The following is a 17890-nucleotide window of genomic DNA, read 5'->3' as shown; positions in this document are numbered from 1 at the left end:
AATGCAAATTAATGTTTGTGATTATTAAAATTTGACTTTACCTGATTGAGACTTGATTAAATTTGTAATAATTATTAAACTTATTTCATTTTTGTATTTCATTTTGATTTTGATACTTAATTTTGTCAGAAAATTTTTTTAAACATGCTGTTTAGTTGTTTTTGAGGTTCTATTTATCACCTTTATAATGAATAGATTAAATCAAATAATGGTTTTAAGTTTTTTTAAATAAATTTTTTCAAGGATACTATGATTTAACATTAGAACATCAATACTTATTGCTGTGAATAAGTATATTCATAACATCAAATAAATTTACTGCTGGTCCATTCAGTACAAATTTGGTCCATTTAGTACAATCAACTAAAATTAATGGACCATGAAACATTTTTAAATCTTCTATTTGCTTAATCTTTTCCAGCTTTCAATAGCAATCTTGTTTTTTAAAATAATGTCTTTTTTCATTTATTAAAAATCTAATTGCATAAGGAAAATCTGGTTTGTGACATCATTTTTTTTTTTTTTAAACTAACTTTTTTAACCTATCATAATTTACTAAATTCCAAAATTACTATTTTAATCAAGAATTAACTCTGAGAGCTTAAAAAATATAAAAAATGTCATTATGTAATTTTGTGTATTGGTTAAAGCTTATTCAAATGAGTATTCAGTGTATTTAATAAGTTTGAAATTTTTAGTAGAGTTATAAATTGTGCTTGTTTATTTTTTTGTTTTTTTTGTTTTTGGTGCCCCAAGAAGACCTAATCTTGTCTTGTCACTGAGTACTGCAAATGAGCATTTAACTAAAGTTAAAGCTAACACCTCAAAATTTGGGCATATTTTGTGCCCGAGTTTGAAGCAAGCTCATGCACAAAATATGCCCAGAGCTTGCTTCAAACTCTGGATCTCTAGCTTTAAAGAAGTGTTCTAATCATTAAATCATCTAATGCATCACGACTGCTTAAACTTATCTTATGAATACAGACTTGCTGCAGAAGCTTGTTGTGAGATATCCGCTGCTTTTGGGGAAAGTAATGTAACTGAAAGGAAGTTGTTTATAAAATTTTTGGTATGTGATAAAAAATGGACTATGCTCTGTAACAATAAGCACTTATTTCATCGGCTATCCAGTAATGACCATTACCCTTGACTGCGAAACCAAGCATTCATCAACAATTTTGTTGTGTGTATGGTGGACTACAGCAGGTATTGTTCATGTTGAGTTTCCGTCAAGTGGACAAACAATTACTCTTGAATTCTACTCAGAATAGCTGCAACACACCACATTATAAACAAATGTCTCAAGATCTTTGATCTCTAATAAATTCCAAAACTTATTTTTTACTTATTCTTTTAAATACATTTCAACCTTAACCTAAAAATCATATATGATCCAAAAAGATTTTACACAATTTAATTTCCTATAATAAGATCCAATAGTATATTTTCAAAGTTTTATTTAAGTTGAAGTTAACTTTAAAATAAAAATAAAAACCTCAACAGCTTCTTCTTTTTTCTCAATTCTTTTGTTTAATGAATCAAGCTAAACAAAAATAAATATTTAATTTAATTTCTATAATTACAAGTTTAAAAAAAAAATAATTATAAAACTTATTTTTTTATCAAAAGAAAAACAAAAAAATCTTCTTCATCTTGAGTTTAAAAAAAAAATACCTTTTTAGATGCTTTTTGCCTTTCTTTCTCAAGTTCTTTTTGAATTTTTAGTTCTTCTTTTTTCTTTTGAACTTCAGCTTTTTCTTTAGCTTTTAATTCCTTCATTGCCTTTATATATAGTATGTTTGATTATATAAAATGATTATATACAAATATTTTTGTAAAAAATTGTGTTGAGCTTTTAACAACACTTTGTCTTTAAAAATCAAGGACAAACCATTGTAAAAACCATTAAATTTAATTAAGGAAACTAATTAAATTTTAGTTTTTTTGAAAAACTACAAAAACGCAACTTAATAGACTGGAATGTTTTTAATAAAAATAAAAACATTTTGAATGTTTTTATTTTTATTAAAAATTGTTAGATTGCCTGCCAAAACCCTCAGTCAATTCTTGCACGTTTTACCTATTTCCCAGTCAATGTAGCAGGACTCCTTGTATAGTCTAAAACCATTAGTCAATGTAGCAGCATTCCTCGCATGTTCTACTTGTTTGTCAGACGCTGTATGTAAGCAATGAAAACATCTATTAACTTGCGTTTTTGTGGCTTTTTTAAAAAACAATAAAATCTAACTTTTTAATTAAAAATTTAGATATTTCTTAATGTTTTTAAGGTGTACTTGATTTTATCTTTTTTAAAAAGAAAGAAAGAGAGAGAGGAAGTGCAGTATATTTGGAATATGCAGGTAATTTGGAATATAGAACTATACAAAATATGAACATTTGTGTTGAAACCATAATCTGTAGCATCATGTGAACCTATGACATCATCCTATGACAAATGATAAAACACAATGATAGTAGACAGTTTGTTGCAAGCGAGGTATGAAATATTTATTTTGAAAATTTTTATTGAAATTTGAGTCCTCTGCAATCATTAACCTGAAGGTATGTAAATTATGTCACATTTAAACTATTAAGTACATTTATAGCTTATATTGTACTTATTTTTTACATGGTTTAAAATTTAAGGTTAGGTTCACATGTTGCTAAATTGAAATAAAATCAGTGAATATAATTTGGAATAGTTCAAATTACATTCATGAAACTCATTTCATTTATTTTGCTTTTAGAAATCTCTGGTTCTAAAATAGATATTAACTTTAAATTTTCATTTTTTTTTTTTTTAATATATTTTAAATGTATATTTTGATAAGCAGTTTGATGCCATACTAAAATAGGTAGCTGCACGGGGTTTCAGTACATACATCAACTGATGAAATATGGGGTCATAAGGTTTGTACCTGGCGCTCTTCAGCAGTGAGTTTCTTTCGTTTCACAACTTTGGTTACAGGAACATAAAAATTATCAATTACTTTATCAGTATTGTTACTAAGTGATTCATAAATCTCATTGTGATGCTGATCATGTGAACTGTAATTTACACTTCTATTGCCATTAATTTGGACTAATAATGAATCTGCCAAACTGCTTTGCTTTGAACTTTGAACTTTTGTAAAAGCTAGAAATTTATTGAGAATAAAATTTAATTTTTTTTTAAATTTGTAACATTTAACGTAAATTTAAACCTTTTTATTTTTCTCAAATGATATTTTACTAGTATTTTATACAAAATCTTTCAAAAATATTTAGAACTCAAAAATATTGTATTCAAAAAAATCAAACTAAAGTAATCAATACAAATAAGACAAAACAAAATATATTAATAGATATCAAAATTCAGTACCTCGTGTCTATTTATTCAATTTAAATATTAAAAAAGATAACAACCAAGATTGGAAAAAAACCATTTTTTCGGAAAAAATCAAAATGGTTTTTTGGTTAAAATTCTCTTTTTAAAAAATAAGCTGTGTTTATTCAAATGTTTCAAATAAAAAAAAGGATTAGGCAATTCACTTGAGTAAATTATATCTTCTAACAGTATTACTGATATAATTCATCAATCAATACATACATGTTCAATGTTCTGAATATAAAAACAAGCTTTGCTTCTTTTAATACTCTTATCTTGTTTTATTTTATTTCTATTTATTTCCCAAAAGCCACAAAGCCCATTGCAGTCAAAGAGGCTACTTTAGTTGTGATTATAACCCTCTCTCAACTCTATAACTACGAAACACAAACCTTGACTAACAAGGCTGCTGCGCTGAGAAACAAGTTGAGCGCAGTAGCCTTGTTCGACAGTTGTTCTTGGTTTAGGAATAGTATTCATTTTTTGAGCCAAAAAAAGGCAGAAAAACAGGCATTTAAAAAAATATACCTATATATTTTAATCTAAAACTCAAAAACTAAGGGTCGCATTGCATTTCTGACTTTTAATTTCAAATCAATGGTCCACAGCAGTCCAGAAAAACAACAACTTTACATGGTTTTATCACAAACTATGCTTACATTTTTACTTTGAAAATCAGTTACACTATGACTTCCTGAGATTGCCGATTGATACAATTCCAAGTTAAAACCATTGATCAGCTCAAAAATGGTAAGAATAATGATTCTAATGATTTATATATAAATTAATCTATTTTTCTAACCTTAGAAAGTTAATTTAAACTTATGATTTGAAATCTAAAATGTAATTAACACTTCTTATCAATCTTGTTACAATAATTATGTTTAATTATATGTAAAAAGTACTAAAGAACATGTAATGAAGCTGGGTCATTCCATATCAAATCACCTAATCGTCCCCAGGGTACCACCTCAAATTTGCCTCAAATTTTGACCACTTACAGTATATATGAAAAAATACACACCTCAAAGTTTAAGCTTGATAGGCCAAACCATTCAAAAGTTATGATTGATTTAATATTGACAAAAATCAGAAAAATTTAGGTAGTTGGAGCTTACAGAAGATTTTTTTGATTTTTAACAAAGCATAACTTTGTAAATAAAATAGATGATCACCTGAAATTTTGTATGTTTATAGTTTTAACCCAAATAATCCAATTTTGTAGGTGTTTTTGACTAATTTCAAATTTTTGAGTTCTTGTACTTCAAAGTTGCTAAATAACACAATATTAAACAAAATTATGGAAACTTTAATGTGCTACAGTTCAATACAAACAGACAAGCTGTGCCAATTTTTTGTTACTTTTGTGTACTTAGAGTTACCATTTGTGGAAAAAATTAAAACTGTCACTTTAAAAAATTAAAAAATATCACTTTTTTAAAAAAATACAATAAATTACATTCACTTTGTCAGCATAGAAAGTAGAGAAGACATTTAAAATAAATTATGAATTGAGGTTCTATATATAGAAAATCACCAAAAAAGATTCAAAAACCTATACTCTATCTTATGACATAATTTTAGCATTTTGAGTGCAATGCTTTTTTAGTTTGAAAGAATACATAATAATGCAAGTTATATTATATTTAAAAAAAATAAAAATTAACAAGTTTGTAGTCACGAGCACTTCTACCCTTAATGGATGGAGCACTTATTTGAAATATTACTTTGTAAAATGGAACCCAACACTGACTTAATCGTGCATCATTAGTCCATTTTAAATTTAATTTGATTCTATGCATGAATTTTACATTAACATCTTGGTTTTCATTACAAATCTCAAGCCCAAGCCTTATGTACCGTTCATCATTGTTAAAAAAATGCGATGTATTTATACGATGTATTTGAAAGTTTTGAAGGATCTTTTTTTCAAAGACAGTATCGCTTGAGATTCTCCGTAAAAATTATTTGCCCCCCACCTGGTACAAAACTGTGATAGCTTCTTGTGCCTGGGACTATGCTCATCTCTTCATATCATTTCTTTAGGTTAAATATATATATTATATTGTGATCTTCAAGATAGTACATTAAGTTAAACAGACATTTGTAATTTTTGTGCTGTGACACAGCACCATCACTGAAGAATTTTACTTTATTGATTGTTAGTTGTTTGATTTTAATCATTGGGAGTAACTTTGTGAGAAAACAATGAATTGCTGTTTGGTCATGGCAAAGATGGTTAGAAATTGTACAATAGCATTCACATATAAAACATATTAAACTTTTTTTTTAAGAACTTTTACATTATTTATACACACAGAAACGTAAACATAGCCTTGTAAACTCTTCAGTTTCATAAATTTCAATAACTTTTTGTTTAACAATAATCTTCTAATGGCTGTCCTATTTTAGCCTCAGGTTTAGCAAGTATTCCTTTTTCAACTTTTGAGCTTTCTTAACGAGATGTTCTGAAACTGAAAAGGTTATGCAAGTTTTTTCAATTGACCAACTATCAGGAGTTAATGTAAGTAGTTGAACTTTTTCTTCCTTCAAACTTATTTTCATTTTATTTTTTATTGCATCTAATAGTTAGTATAAATCATTACAGTTTATACATTTTTGCTCTATTTCCGATTCTATATCTTTTGGGTCAATATCTAATGCTGACGCTACTAGGTTTGTCATACTTGTTGCAATTTTTTTAGCTTTTTGCATTCCATATCCTAATTTGTCACGCCTACTTACATTTTTGAGTGGAGATATTTCCAATAAAGACACTCTTATTAAGAACTGTCTTATCAAGATCTGAACAACTAAAATCTTTTTCAGCAGCTTTATCTTGGTTCGAAAGTGTACCCTATCCTTTGAATTAAAACTTCAATATCAGTATCTTTTAGTCTTATTCTTCCTACCATTCTACAATAAGACATTTTATCACAATCTTTATTTAAAACTCTTCCCACACAACATTTCTCTGACATTTTTTACTAATCTAAAAATATTAAAATCGAGGGTTAAACATGTAACAAAATCTAAGAAAACTTTTTCATATTTTTCCAGTAGGGCGATTTCACGTGAAAACATCCAATTTTTTTTGAAAATGCAACCAGAAGTCTCAGAATTTGCTGATTTTTGCACCACCCAAAGACTTTAATATGTTATGAACATCCCCAAAATTTTGTCATCTAATTCCAACCCGTTCCAAAGATATAGCTATTTTAACTTTGACATGAACCATTAAAAATCCTCAATTTTGTAAAATGGATTTAACAGTCTCTGTTAGCTGTGAGTTGGAAAGCTGAAAATTTGTACCTATACATATTTTGGGCCAAGGAATCTAATGAAACAACTTAAAATTTTTAAAAAGGAACATAACATCTAAAATTTAAACGATTATCACAATTGTACTGGGGCAAGTCCAATCACAAAAATGCCAATGTAGCTCGATTGTTTTTTTTTTTTTTTTAGAAGTTATCCTAAATAGTTAAGTTATAGTTATTACAAAGAATTGTAGAGTGGTCTTTTCTAAAACAGAAATAAAAACATGGTCAAATCTACTTAAATTTATTACTTAAAAGACAGTTATTTTGATAAACCAAAAGAGATAAAAAAAGGTGGTAACTTGACAGTTTTGTAACTGAAACAGTTTTGACTATATCCAACTGTTCATGTAGTTGTTGTTGACTTGTTGTTTCTGTTTCCTTTGTAATTTTTTAAAATCTGATCCTAAAAAATTAAAGTTTAAAAAAAGGGAGAATTATATTAATAAAGATGTATGTTGCAAATTATTTTTTTTTTTAAAGTTGTATTGAATAGTTTAGTTGGAGTTATTACGAAGTATCTGATTGTGGTCTTTACTAAAACAGAAATAAAAACATCGTCAAATATACTTAAATGTATTAATTATAAAACATTATTTTCATTTTTATCAAACAAAGACAAAAACTTGAAAAGAAATAAAAACTCTAAGACAAATAGAGCACTTGAAAAGAAGGTCAAGAAATAAAAGTAATATGAATATTTAATAACTAAAAACTAAAAAAATTAAAATTTATTAGTTATAGTGTTATAATCAATCACATCAATGTTATATGTTCGCCCTGATCTTGTTGTTGGGACATTGATTACTACAATTACTTGACAATGGTACACAACAGATATCATCTCTCTGTGGCCAAATGAAGCTTTGAGAAGGCCCGTGAGGGTGCATAAACTTTATTTGAATATCATTTGTTATAATATCTATCTCTGTAACCATGCCTACCCACCAAAAGGAATCGTACTTGCATGCAACAAAATCATTTAGATTTGGTACAATTACAGCATCAAACATTGCTGCTTTTGACAGTATAAATCTGTCTACACCTTGATGCTCGCTTGTTCGTTTAAAACTAATTTCAAAATTTGAAATGGGTATGTAATGGTGGTAACTTCTGGTCCCTAGAACAGTTTTGCCTGTTTCAAATCGCTCCTTTAGTTGCTGTCGCCTTGCTGATACTGTTTCTTTGGTAATTTTATAAAATATGATTGTGTTTATATTGGCGATGCAAAACTCAAGCATATCATCAACTGTCAATATTTGGTTCTCCAATGGTCTTTGTAAACTTGCTCTTGCTATTGTCCTTTTAATGGTACCACCTATGCCGTCACAAGGGGATTTTCCATGGCTGGTTGCAAAAAATACCCATTCAGCTGTAATCTGGAAATCTTCCTTATGGTGACATAGATTTATAAAGTTTTTATAATTTTTATAATGAGCAGAACATCCATCTGAAAAATAATAAATTTTATTAATATCCACTAAATATTCTTTAATGTACTCTACAATTTTCTTTTGAAATTCATACACAAAGCATGTATCATGGTCATTGTCATCACTTAAAAAACAGAACGACTTATGCTGAATATTTGGTTTAAAAATTTCCTTAAAATATATAACAACTGGATGTAATGTACATTGTTGTTTATTCCAATGGTAACTTTGTATTTCATCCTGTATTACAAATTGATAGTTCTCAGCAAAATCTGCCAGTATAATACATTCATTTTTACCTAAACTATTTTTAAGCTCTTTCAAATAGCGAGTTTGGCATTTAGCAATATATGAATGTGAAGTTAGTTGATTAATGTGAGAAACAACTAGTTCTTTATACTCAAATAAGCTAGCTGTCTGAGTAACTAATTGTGATCTATCAGTACTTTCCCATTGATTAAATTGAATTTCTTCTTCTTTGTCAGTTTCACTTAATTCCTTATCTAAAAATTCCTTTAAGTTATCAAAACCTGGACATTTGGCACATCTATGAATCATGCATTCATTATTGCTTGTGTCACATACTAATTTTGACATTAAATCTTTGTATGTAACATTCCATTGGATAGCATTTACAAGCAGTATTGAGTTTTGATGGTGAATACAAACACATACACAGTGTGTACCGCTTGGTCCCACACTAATACACCATTTTGGATGCAAACCATGAACTTTAATTGGTGAGACTCCAATTAATATTAAAGAGTTGTCTAAATGTTATTTATCATCGTTGACAAATGCTACATCACCATCAATTTCACACTCCATTGCATTATCAGAAACTTCATTACAATTTGAAAGAAGTTTAACACATGAGCGGCAAAATTTCCATCCTGGTATACAGTCTAGATTTTTAGATTTAAGATTACGAGCCAATTCAAGAGATATGGTTGTTTGACCTAAAATAAAATCATTAATTTTTAATAAACATTCTCTGCTTCTAAATGTAAATAATAGACTATATATATATATATATATATATATATATATATATATATATATATATATATATATATATATATATATATATATATATATATATATATATATGTATATATGTATATATGTATATATGTATATATGTATATATGTATATATGTATATATGTATATATGTATATATGTATATATGTATATATATATATATATATATATATATATATATAGATCTATAGTTTGTTGGCTTTGGGAAGAGCGGAAGGAAAAAAGTGATTCTTACGCCAACACATACGTCACTTTTAATTACTTTTGACTTTCGTCCAACATTTTCGTGTTGGACGAAAGTCAAAACCATTAATTTAATTACAAATTAATTGTTATATAAAAAAACCACAAAAACGCAAATTTAATTGACCGGAATGTTTTTAAAAACATTCTGAATGTTTTTAAAACATTCTGAATGTTTTTAACAATATAAACAATGTTTTTATTTTTATTTTTTCTAATAAAATGTTTTTATTTTTATTTTTTTTAATAAAATGTTTTTATTTTTATTTTTTTTACTGTAAATCATGCGCGGAGTGTTGCTACATCGACTATCTTATAGCCTGACTCGGAAGGGAGTGCTGCTACATCGACTGACAAATAGCCTGACTCGCAAGGGAGTGCTGCTACATCGACTGACAAATAGCCTGACTCGCAAGGGAGTGCTGCTACATCGACTGACAAATAGCCTGACCCGCAAGGGAGTGCTGCTACATCGACTGAGGGTTTGGTTTGGGCAAGCAGTCTATCATTATTAAAAAAAAAAAAATCCGGTCTTGCATTTAAATTTTTACTTTTTGTCAACAAAATATGGAAAAAACTTTCGGACAACATCTAAGGGTTCTATATATATATATATATATATATATATATATATATATATATATATATATATATATATATATATATATATATATATATATATATATATATATATACCTTTAACCTTCTTTTTGTGTCTTTTTAAAACATCGCAACACTTATCATTCTTTAATAGAAATATTGGGCCTAAAACCTGCTCATGATGATAACAAATAGTCTTTATCTTTTTGTATGATGTAGTCTCAAGCAAGCCAGACCTCCAAATATAAGTATCTTGAAAATCTTTTTCTAGATTACAAAAATCTTTTAAACCTTTTTTTCGTACAAAATATATTTTGTGGCAGTCATCATTTAAAGCTTTTCCGAATCCACAAGATTCCATTTTATCAATATTCTATTATTTATTATCCCTAAAAAAAAATTATAATTTATTCAATTCATGCATGCGGTCAAGGTTGTTCAGGATTAGAAAAGTTTACGTCATTAATGAACATTCATATTTATAAACATTCCTAAATTTAAATTCCTAAAAAATTATAAAACTACTAAGGAAACAGAAACAACAAGTCAAAAATAACTACATGAACAGTTGGATATAACCAAAATTGTTTCAGTTACAAAACTGTCAAGTTACCACCTTTTTTTATCTCTTGATTTATCAAAACAACTGTCTTTAAAGTAATAAATTTAAGTAGATTTGACCATGTTTTTATTTCTGTTTTAGAAAAGACCACTCTACAATTCTTTGTAATAACTATAACTTAACTATTCAGGATAACTTCTAAAAAAAAAAAAAAAAAAAAAAAGGAGCTACATCGGCATTTTTGTGATTGGACTCGCCCCAGTGCAATTGTGATAAACGTTTAAATTTTAGGTGTTATGTTCTTTTTTAAATATTTTAAGTTATTTCATTGGATTCCTTGGCCCAAAATATGCATTTTCAGCTTTCCAACTCACATCTAACAGAGACTATGTCCAAAACCATTTTACAAAATGGCGGATTTTTGATGGTTCATGTCAAAGTTAAAATAGCTATATCTTTGGAACGGGTTGGAATTAGATGATAAAATTTTGGGGATGTTCATAACTTATTAAAATCTTTGAGTGGTGCAAAAATCAGCAAATTCTGAGACTTAGGGTTGCATGCCCTGGATGTTTTCACGTGGAATTGCCCAGTAATAAAATCAGTAAAAATGAAATCTCAAGTATAAATGTGATTAAAACTGTCTAAAATGCAACCAATAAACTATTTCTACTTATAACTATTTTTGCATACACCAAATTTTTTAGTTTTTGGCTCTTGCAATAAAAACTTAGATAATAAAATCCAGAAAATACTGTGCAGATTTAGATTTTAATACAAACTCTTGAAGCAATATCAATAATTATATTATATTCATAAAATTAAACAAATACACATTATAAAATCATATCAAATAAATTAAGTTAAGACACTGATAATGTTATTTAAACTGATTATATTTATTCAGGGAAAAATTAAAATTATACACTAAAGTCATAGGGCTATAATCACGTCATAAGATAGAGTATAGATTTTGAAATTTTTTTTAGTGATTGTCTATATATAGAACCTTGCCAGTAAAAAGTTTCATAATTTATTTTAACTGTCTACGCTACTTTCTATGCCGACAAAGTGAATGCAATTTATTGTATTCTTTTAAAAAAGTGATATTTTAACAGGCTGCTGCAAGTGTTAAAATAACTTTAAACACATAATTTTAATTTTTTCTGCAAATGGTTACCCTAAGTACACAAAAGTAACAAAAAATTGGCTGTTGGTATTGAACTGTAGCACATTAAAGTTTCCAAAATTTTGTCTAATATTGCGTTATTTAGCAACTTTGAGGTACAAGAATTCAAAAATTGTTTGAAATCAGTCAAAAACACCTGCAAAAATAGATAATTTGGGTCAAAAACTATTACCATGAAAAATTTCAGGTGATCATCTATTTTATTTAAAAAGTTATGCTCTGTTAAAAATCAAAAAAATCTATTGTAAGCTCTAGATACTCAAATTTTAACGATTTTGGTCATCATTGATTCAATTATAACTTTTGAATGGTTTGGTCAATCAAGCTGAAATTTTCGGGATTGTGTTTTTTTTACGTGGGTGGTCAAAATTTGAAGTAAATCGGAGGTGGTACCCTGGGGCACTTTTGAAAAACTAGGTGATTTCATATGGAATAACCTAGCTATATTTAATTAAGGTATAACACTATAAAACTTTTTATATTTTTCCAGTAATAAAATCAGTAAAAATGAAATCTCAAGTATAAATGTGATTAAAACTGTCTAAAATGCAACCAATAAACTATTTCTACTTATAACTATTTCTGCATACACCAAATTTTTTTGTTTTTGGTTCTTGCAATAAAAACAAAATCCAGAAAATACTGTGCAGATTTAGATTTTAATACAAACTCTTGAAGCAATATCAATAATTATATTATATTCATAAAATTATAACTCTATAAATTTTTTTTATGTTTTTCATTTCAATGCTCTATTTTCATATTCTTAGTGTCAATATATTTTCAAAGCAACAAGATACTTTGTAGGTTTCCTTAAACATTTACTCATAGTTTTGCTAAAACTATGACAATAAATTTTTTCAAAATGTGAAAAAAATAAAAGTGCTAAAAGTATTTTTATAAATTTTAATTATTCTATCTAAATATGGGATGTTAAAAAATTGAACTTTATTACCTACAAATATGTTTCTGTCTGTTTTCTTTCTTTCAAAAACTGCCTGTTTATTGAAAAAGGTGTTATGGAAAACATTTCTTGAAAAAGGTGTTATGCAAAACATTTCTTAAAAAAAAAAGACTAACACTGCATAAATTTTAATATAGGTGTCAATCTATGTAAGATATGTAAATATTACTTATAGAGTAGTTAAACCTAAAAAATTGAGCGGAGTCTAAATGTTAAAAAGATGTAATGAAAATTTAAACTTGTTTTTAGTTAAATTTTTTTTTATTAATAACAAAACAGTAAAAATGTGAGGTAGAGTTTTAATAACAAGATATGTTATCATACAAGATCATTAGTTATCATATAATGGCATGACTTAGTTCAGCAACCTCAAACAATAGCAAATGTGTGTAAGATTAAAACTTTACAACAAAAGCTAAACTTACTGTGTTATAGCTGTTACAAATTATTTTATCATAAAAGTAAATGATATGCATGGTATTTTTGAAGTAAATAGAGTATATTACTTGACATAAAAATAAGTGAGAAGTTTGAAAATAGTATCATAAAGTGTTATTGAGATTAGTTTGAATAAAAAAATTCTCTGTCAGCATGTATACAAATTTCCTTACACATTTCAGTAAATATGAAAAACGAAAATACTGGTACTGAAAAATCTAAACAGTGACCAAGAGTTTTCTTGTAAATACCAAAGGATAGCTAAAATATAACTATTAAACAAAATAATACTATGAACATATTTTATTAGTAAATTAACCTGTTATTAGCATTAACTATAAGTTACTTGAATATTTCATTTTTTTAACTTTATGTATACTTAAACTATATTTTAACTTTAAGAACCAATGAGACCAAGAACAAAACCAAAGACTGAGAAAGAACTAACCAAAGACTTAGAAAGAACTAACCAAAGACTTAGAAAGAACCAAACAAAGACAGAGAACTTATTAATAATAACAAGTTTATTTATTCTTTCTAAATTGTTCTGTAATTTTAAACTAATTTTAAATTTGTGCGATCATGATTGTAAACATAAAACCTGACATTACAAAAAAAAGCAGTAGTTGTGTAGTGGTAGAGTGCTTGCTTCATAAGCAAGAAGTTCTAAGTTTGATCCCCACCATGTTCCTGAATGTAACTTGTACAAGCTCAACTTATTTTCCGCACAGTGGCCTTCTTCATCAAGGTTCGTGTTTCGGAGTTAAAGAGTTGAGAGAGGGTTGTAACCACATTTAAAAAAAAAGTAGCTTCTTTGACTGTAGTGGTCCCCTCATTTTAGCGAGGTAAATAATATTTAAACAAAAAAATTAATTAAACAAATTAATTGAATAACATTAATATAAAATTTATAAAAATCTGTAAAAATGGTTTTGGCTAATATGAACGTTTATGCAAAACATAAAAATTATTAAAAAATAAATTAAAGCAAAAAGTCAAATTATAGTTATATAAAAAACATTCACACAAAAATAAACACAAATATAAAAAAAATTTAACATAGAAATATTAAAGAACTTTTTATTTCATTAACCCTAAAAAAAAAATTAAATTTGCAATGAAGGAGAAAATCTCAAAAAAGAATATTTAAATTTGATTGTTAATTCACATTTTTAATACAACCTCACAATTTATGCGCCTAACTTGATAATTTATGTGCCTAATTTGATAATTTATGCCCTTAATTTAAGCTCTGTCTAAATTCAATTTAAAGAAGTTATTCTACAATTATAAAATACAAAAAATAAAATTCTACAAAACATACAATATAAGAATTTGTATCAATACTTTACTACCAGGTTGCTTTTGCATTAGGTCATAAGAAAAACCATTTTCGCTCATACTGTCCAGCTAACAAAGCTACAGAGTATTTAAGCCATTAAAAGGAATTGGTAATTAGTTATCTAAGAAAAAAAACATGGTAATACAACTTATAATGAGTATCACTTGTTTTGAGGAGAGAAAACATAATTTGAGATAAAACTAAAAAATATTTTATATGATTCAGAACAATAAGTAGAAACAATAAGCAGTATAAACCAAAAAATACTTAAATAATTTTAGAACTATTAAAAACAAAATAAAAAACAAGATATTTTGAAATAAAAATTTTAATCAGACATAAAATTTACAAACAATTATCAATTAAAACAAGCACAATTAACAATAAAAAATCTTATTTTTTATTCAAAACTATTTGATTAAAAAATGTCTATATTCTCATATTAAATAATTGAAGTTTAAAAAAACTTTTTAAAATAATAAAAGTTAATACTCTAAAAAATCAGTTGATGGCAATTTTGATAGCAAATAAATACAATTGAAACAATGGAATTATGCTATCTTCTTCTTTTTGATGCATTTGGAGTAACAGGAGAGGACGGCTGGGAACTTCCAGATAACTGTGCTTGCCTTGCATTTCTTTTTCGTTTAGGAGAATGTAAGCTGTCAGGAGTTGAAAGCAATGGATTGTTTTTAATATTAGCTAAATTTAAATTTGTAGGGCGTGATGGAGCTGAGGAATCATCAGTAGATGCAAAAGATGTTGCAGGAGAAGATGGTGCAGACATCATTAACTCTGGATTTGTCATTTCTTCAGGTAGTATAAAATCTCGAGTTGCATTGTTGAAAGGAAGGTCATCAAGTTCATTAAGTGTCTCAAGATTATACATCTCATGTAAATGGTCCCAAACATCTTTCGAAGAAATGTCTTTTGAATCAGAGTTCAATACTAGCTTTTGATGAATGCAGGCCATGTGAAAAAATCTATTAATACCTGTCGGTTTATGGCCTCTTAAAGCATGAAACAAATTTACTTCTAATTCTGGCGTCCACATGGTAACTATAAATATACTATATCTAAAAAAATAATAATTTATATAATTAAAATAACAAAATGAAAAAATAAACATGTTGTAACAGAAAACATGCAATTAATTTTCTAATGTGAACCACTTTTTAACTAAGACATTGATGTTTTAATTATAACTTTATGATAGTGGGAAAATAAAGAAATAAAGTGGAAAAGTAAGATTTACCTAATACCTAAGTGTACTGTCAAGGAAACCTAACAAGTTGTGTTTCTGAAAAACAGTAGTTTTTGAAAAACAGCTGTTTTATAATTTTTAAAAACAGCTATTGTGTTCCAGAGATTTTTTACATCAAGATGAAGTTTAATTTTTTTTTTTTTTCAAATAGAGCCTTGACTTTTGATTAAAGAACTTGATTTTGAACACTTGACTGTTTGATGTATTTTGTCAACTTGCATGAGTTCATAAGTAAATCATTGTAGTCATTTTCGCCTTCACACTCATCATTAATAACCTCATAATTAGTTCCTTCATCAAAAGAACTATTTTCATTTTTATCATTATCTATTAAGGTGTAGCTTAGATCTTTAATCTTTTAATCTCAAAATTCAAATTAATCTTGTTTTAAACGCTTTATCTTGAATATTAACAAAATATCTTTGTCCTCTTAAAGTAGTAACCTTATTAATAGTCATGCTAAACTTTCCTTTATTGTCTAACTTTAGTTTCATGGTGTCAATCTTTTTTTTTTTGTTGCTTTTCATAAAAATCTTTGTGCAGAAGTTTCATTGCATCACCTTCATTAGAGAGGAATTTAAACATTTTAAATTTAACTACCATCAAAAAAACAGTTCATATCTGGTATGCAATTATTTTTAACTGTAAATAAGAAACTTATTTTAGAAGCTCTATTTATAACTTAATGAACTCTCAAGAAAATTTTAGTACTATATTATATATTAGTATTATATATATATATATATATATATATATATATATATATATATATATATATATATATATATATATATATATATATATATATATATATATATATATATATATATATATATATATATATATATATATATATAAATTAGTAAAAAACACTTATCTAACTTTTATCTTCTACTTGAAGTTTCACCATTGCTGGATCATCAGGAAGAGACTTCCTGATGATGATCCAGCAATGGTGAAACTTCAAGTCGAAGATAAAAGTTAGATAAGTGTTTTTTACTAATTTATTATTGCTCTGTTCTTTAAGAACATTGAGCACTCTATTTGTAAAATACACTAACATAATTTACATATATATATATATATATATATATATATATATATATATAATATATATATATATATATATATATATATATACATATATATATATATATATATATATATATATATATATATATATATATATATATATATATATATATATATATATATATATATATTAGTAAAATAGATTACATTTAAATAATAGAAACAATTAAAATAAACAATAGAAACAATTAAAATAAGAAACTCCGTTAGTATTAACCTGCTAACTACTAAACTAAAGTTATTTATTAAACTTATTATCCAAAAACTATATGTTAAATTGTTTTATATATAAAATTAAAAAGAAAGCCAAATCAAATTGCCATTGTTTTAATAAACATGTTGTTAAAGAAACTTTTATATTAGCAATTTTAATACATATTTTTTTCATTTGAAACCAAGGACAACTATATGACATATAAAAGTAAACCTTGTTTGAAACTTTTATCTTAAAATGTTTGAATCAAAAAATTTGAACATTTTCAGGTTTGAATGAATCTTTATGCTGTTAAAACTCATAATATCAAAATAGAACTTATTCATTACGGTGAACATATAAAAAGGTTTAAGTTTTTATTTTTTTGTTGCTTTAACTTGAATTAAAGAAAATTGAAAAAACAGTAAACACAGTCATTTAAAAAACAGCTGTTTGCTGTTTTTGATTTTTCTTAAAAAAACAACTGTTTTACTGTTACTGTTAAACAGTGTTCAGAAACCCTACTAACAACCGAATCATTTAGAATCCTCAAATATCACATATCCATATATAATTGTCACAAAGACATTGGTCCTGCAAACTACAATTGTCACAAAGTACTAGGGTCCTGCAAACTGTCATTTTAATTTTGATTAGAATTTTAAATTGAATCAGTATTTGATTTACAACAAAAATCAGCAGTTGTTAAGAAATTATTTAGCTTGACTTGATATAAGTTTTAACCATTGTTTATATATTTCGTTTATATATTTATATACATCGTTTAAATATTTATTGTTTATATATGTCATGTTAATATGTTAATTAAATTAATTCTTG

At 26.3% G+C, this 17890-nt stretch overlaps 2 protein-coding genes across 3 annotated transcripts in view; both read right to left on the bottom strand.

Annotated features, from left to right (window-relative positions):
- The window catches only part of LOC100202321 (crossover junction endonuclease EME1), a 29395-nt gene extending 14760 nt beyond the window's left edge, over nucleotides 1-14635 (bottom strand). Inside the window, exons 1-4 of one of the 2 annotated variants that reach the window (XM_065803575.1) lie at nucleotides 14515-14635; nucleotides 2919-3136; nucleotides 1675-1782; nucleotides 1496-1543 (exon numbers count right to left, since the gene is read on the bottom strand). In XM_065803575.1, the coding sequence (XP_065659647.1) occupies nucleotides 1496-1543; nucleotides 1675-1782; nucleotides 2919-3136; nucleotides 14515-14560 (420 nt within the window). In that variant the 5' untranslated portion in view covers nucleotides 14561-14635. Of the gene's footprint in view, nucleotides 1-1495; nucleotides 1544-1674; nucleotides 1783-2918; nucleotides 3137-14483 lie in introns of both variants that reach the window. The other variant, XM_065803576.1, reaches the window with a different exon arrangement.
- Nucleotides 14636-14813: 178 nt separating this feature from the next.
- LOC100197615 (MRG/MORF4L-binding protein) lies at nucleotides 14814-15610 on the bottom strand. The gene has a single exon (XM_065803574.1). It carries the CDS (start codon nucleotides 15553-15555, stop codon nucleotides 15058-15060), a length of 498 nt encoding a protein of 165 aa, XP_065659646.1. The 5' UTR covers nucleotides 15556-15610; the 3' UTR covers nucleotides 14814-15057.
- Nucleotides 15611-17890: the final 2280 nt, after the last annotated feature.

Source organism: Hydra vulgaris, chromosome 08, assembly GCF_038396675.1.
Source record: "Hydra vulgaris chromosome 08, alternate assembly HydraT2T_AEP".
NCBI lineage: Eukaryota > Metazoa > Cnidaria > Hydrozoa > Anthoathecata > Hydridae > Hydra > Hydra vulgaris.
Note: the sequence above shows the minus strand (reverse complement) of the source record. Positions and strands in the feature narration are given on the sequence as shown.

What these genes read in the sequence shown, in the direction of transcription:
- LOC100197615 (XM_065803574.1), bottom strand. Translation starts at nt 15,555, where the DNA reads ATGTGGACGCCAGAATTAGAAGTAAATTTGTTTCATGCTTTAAGAGGC.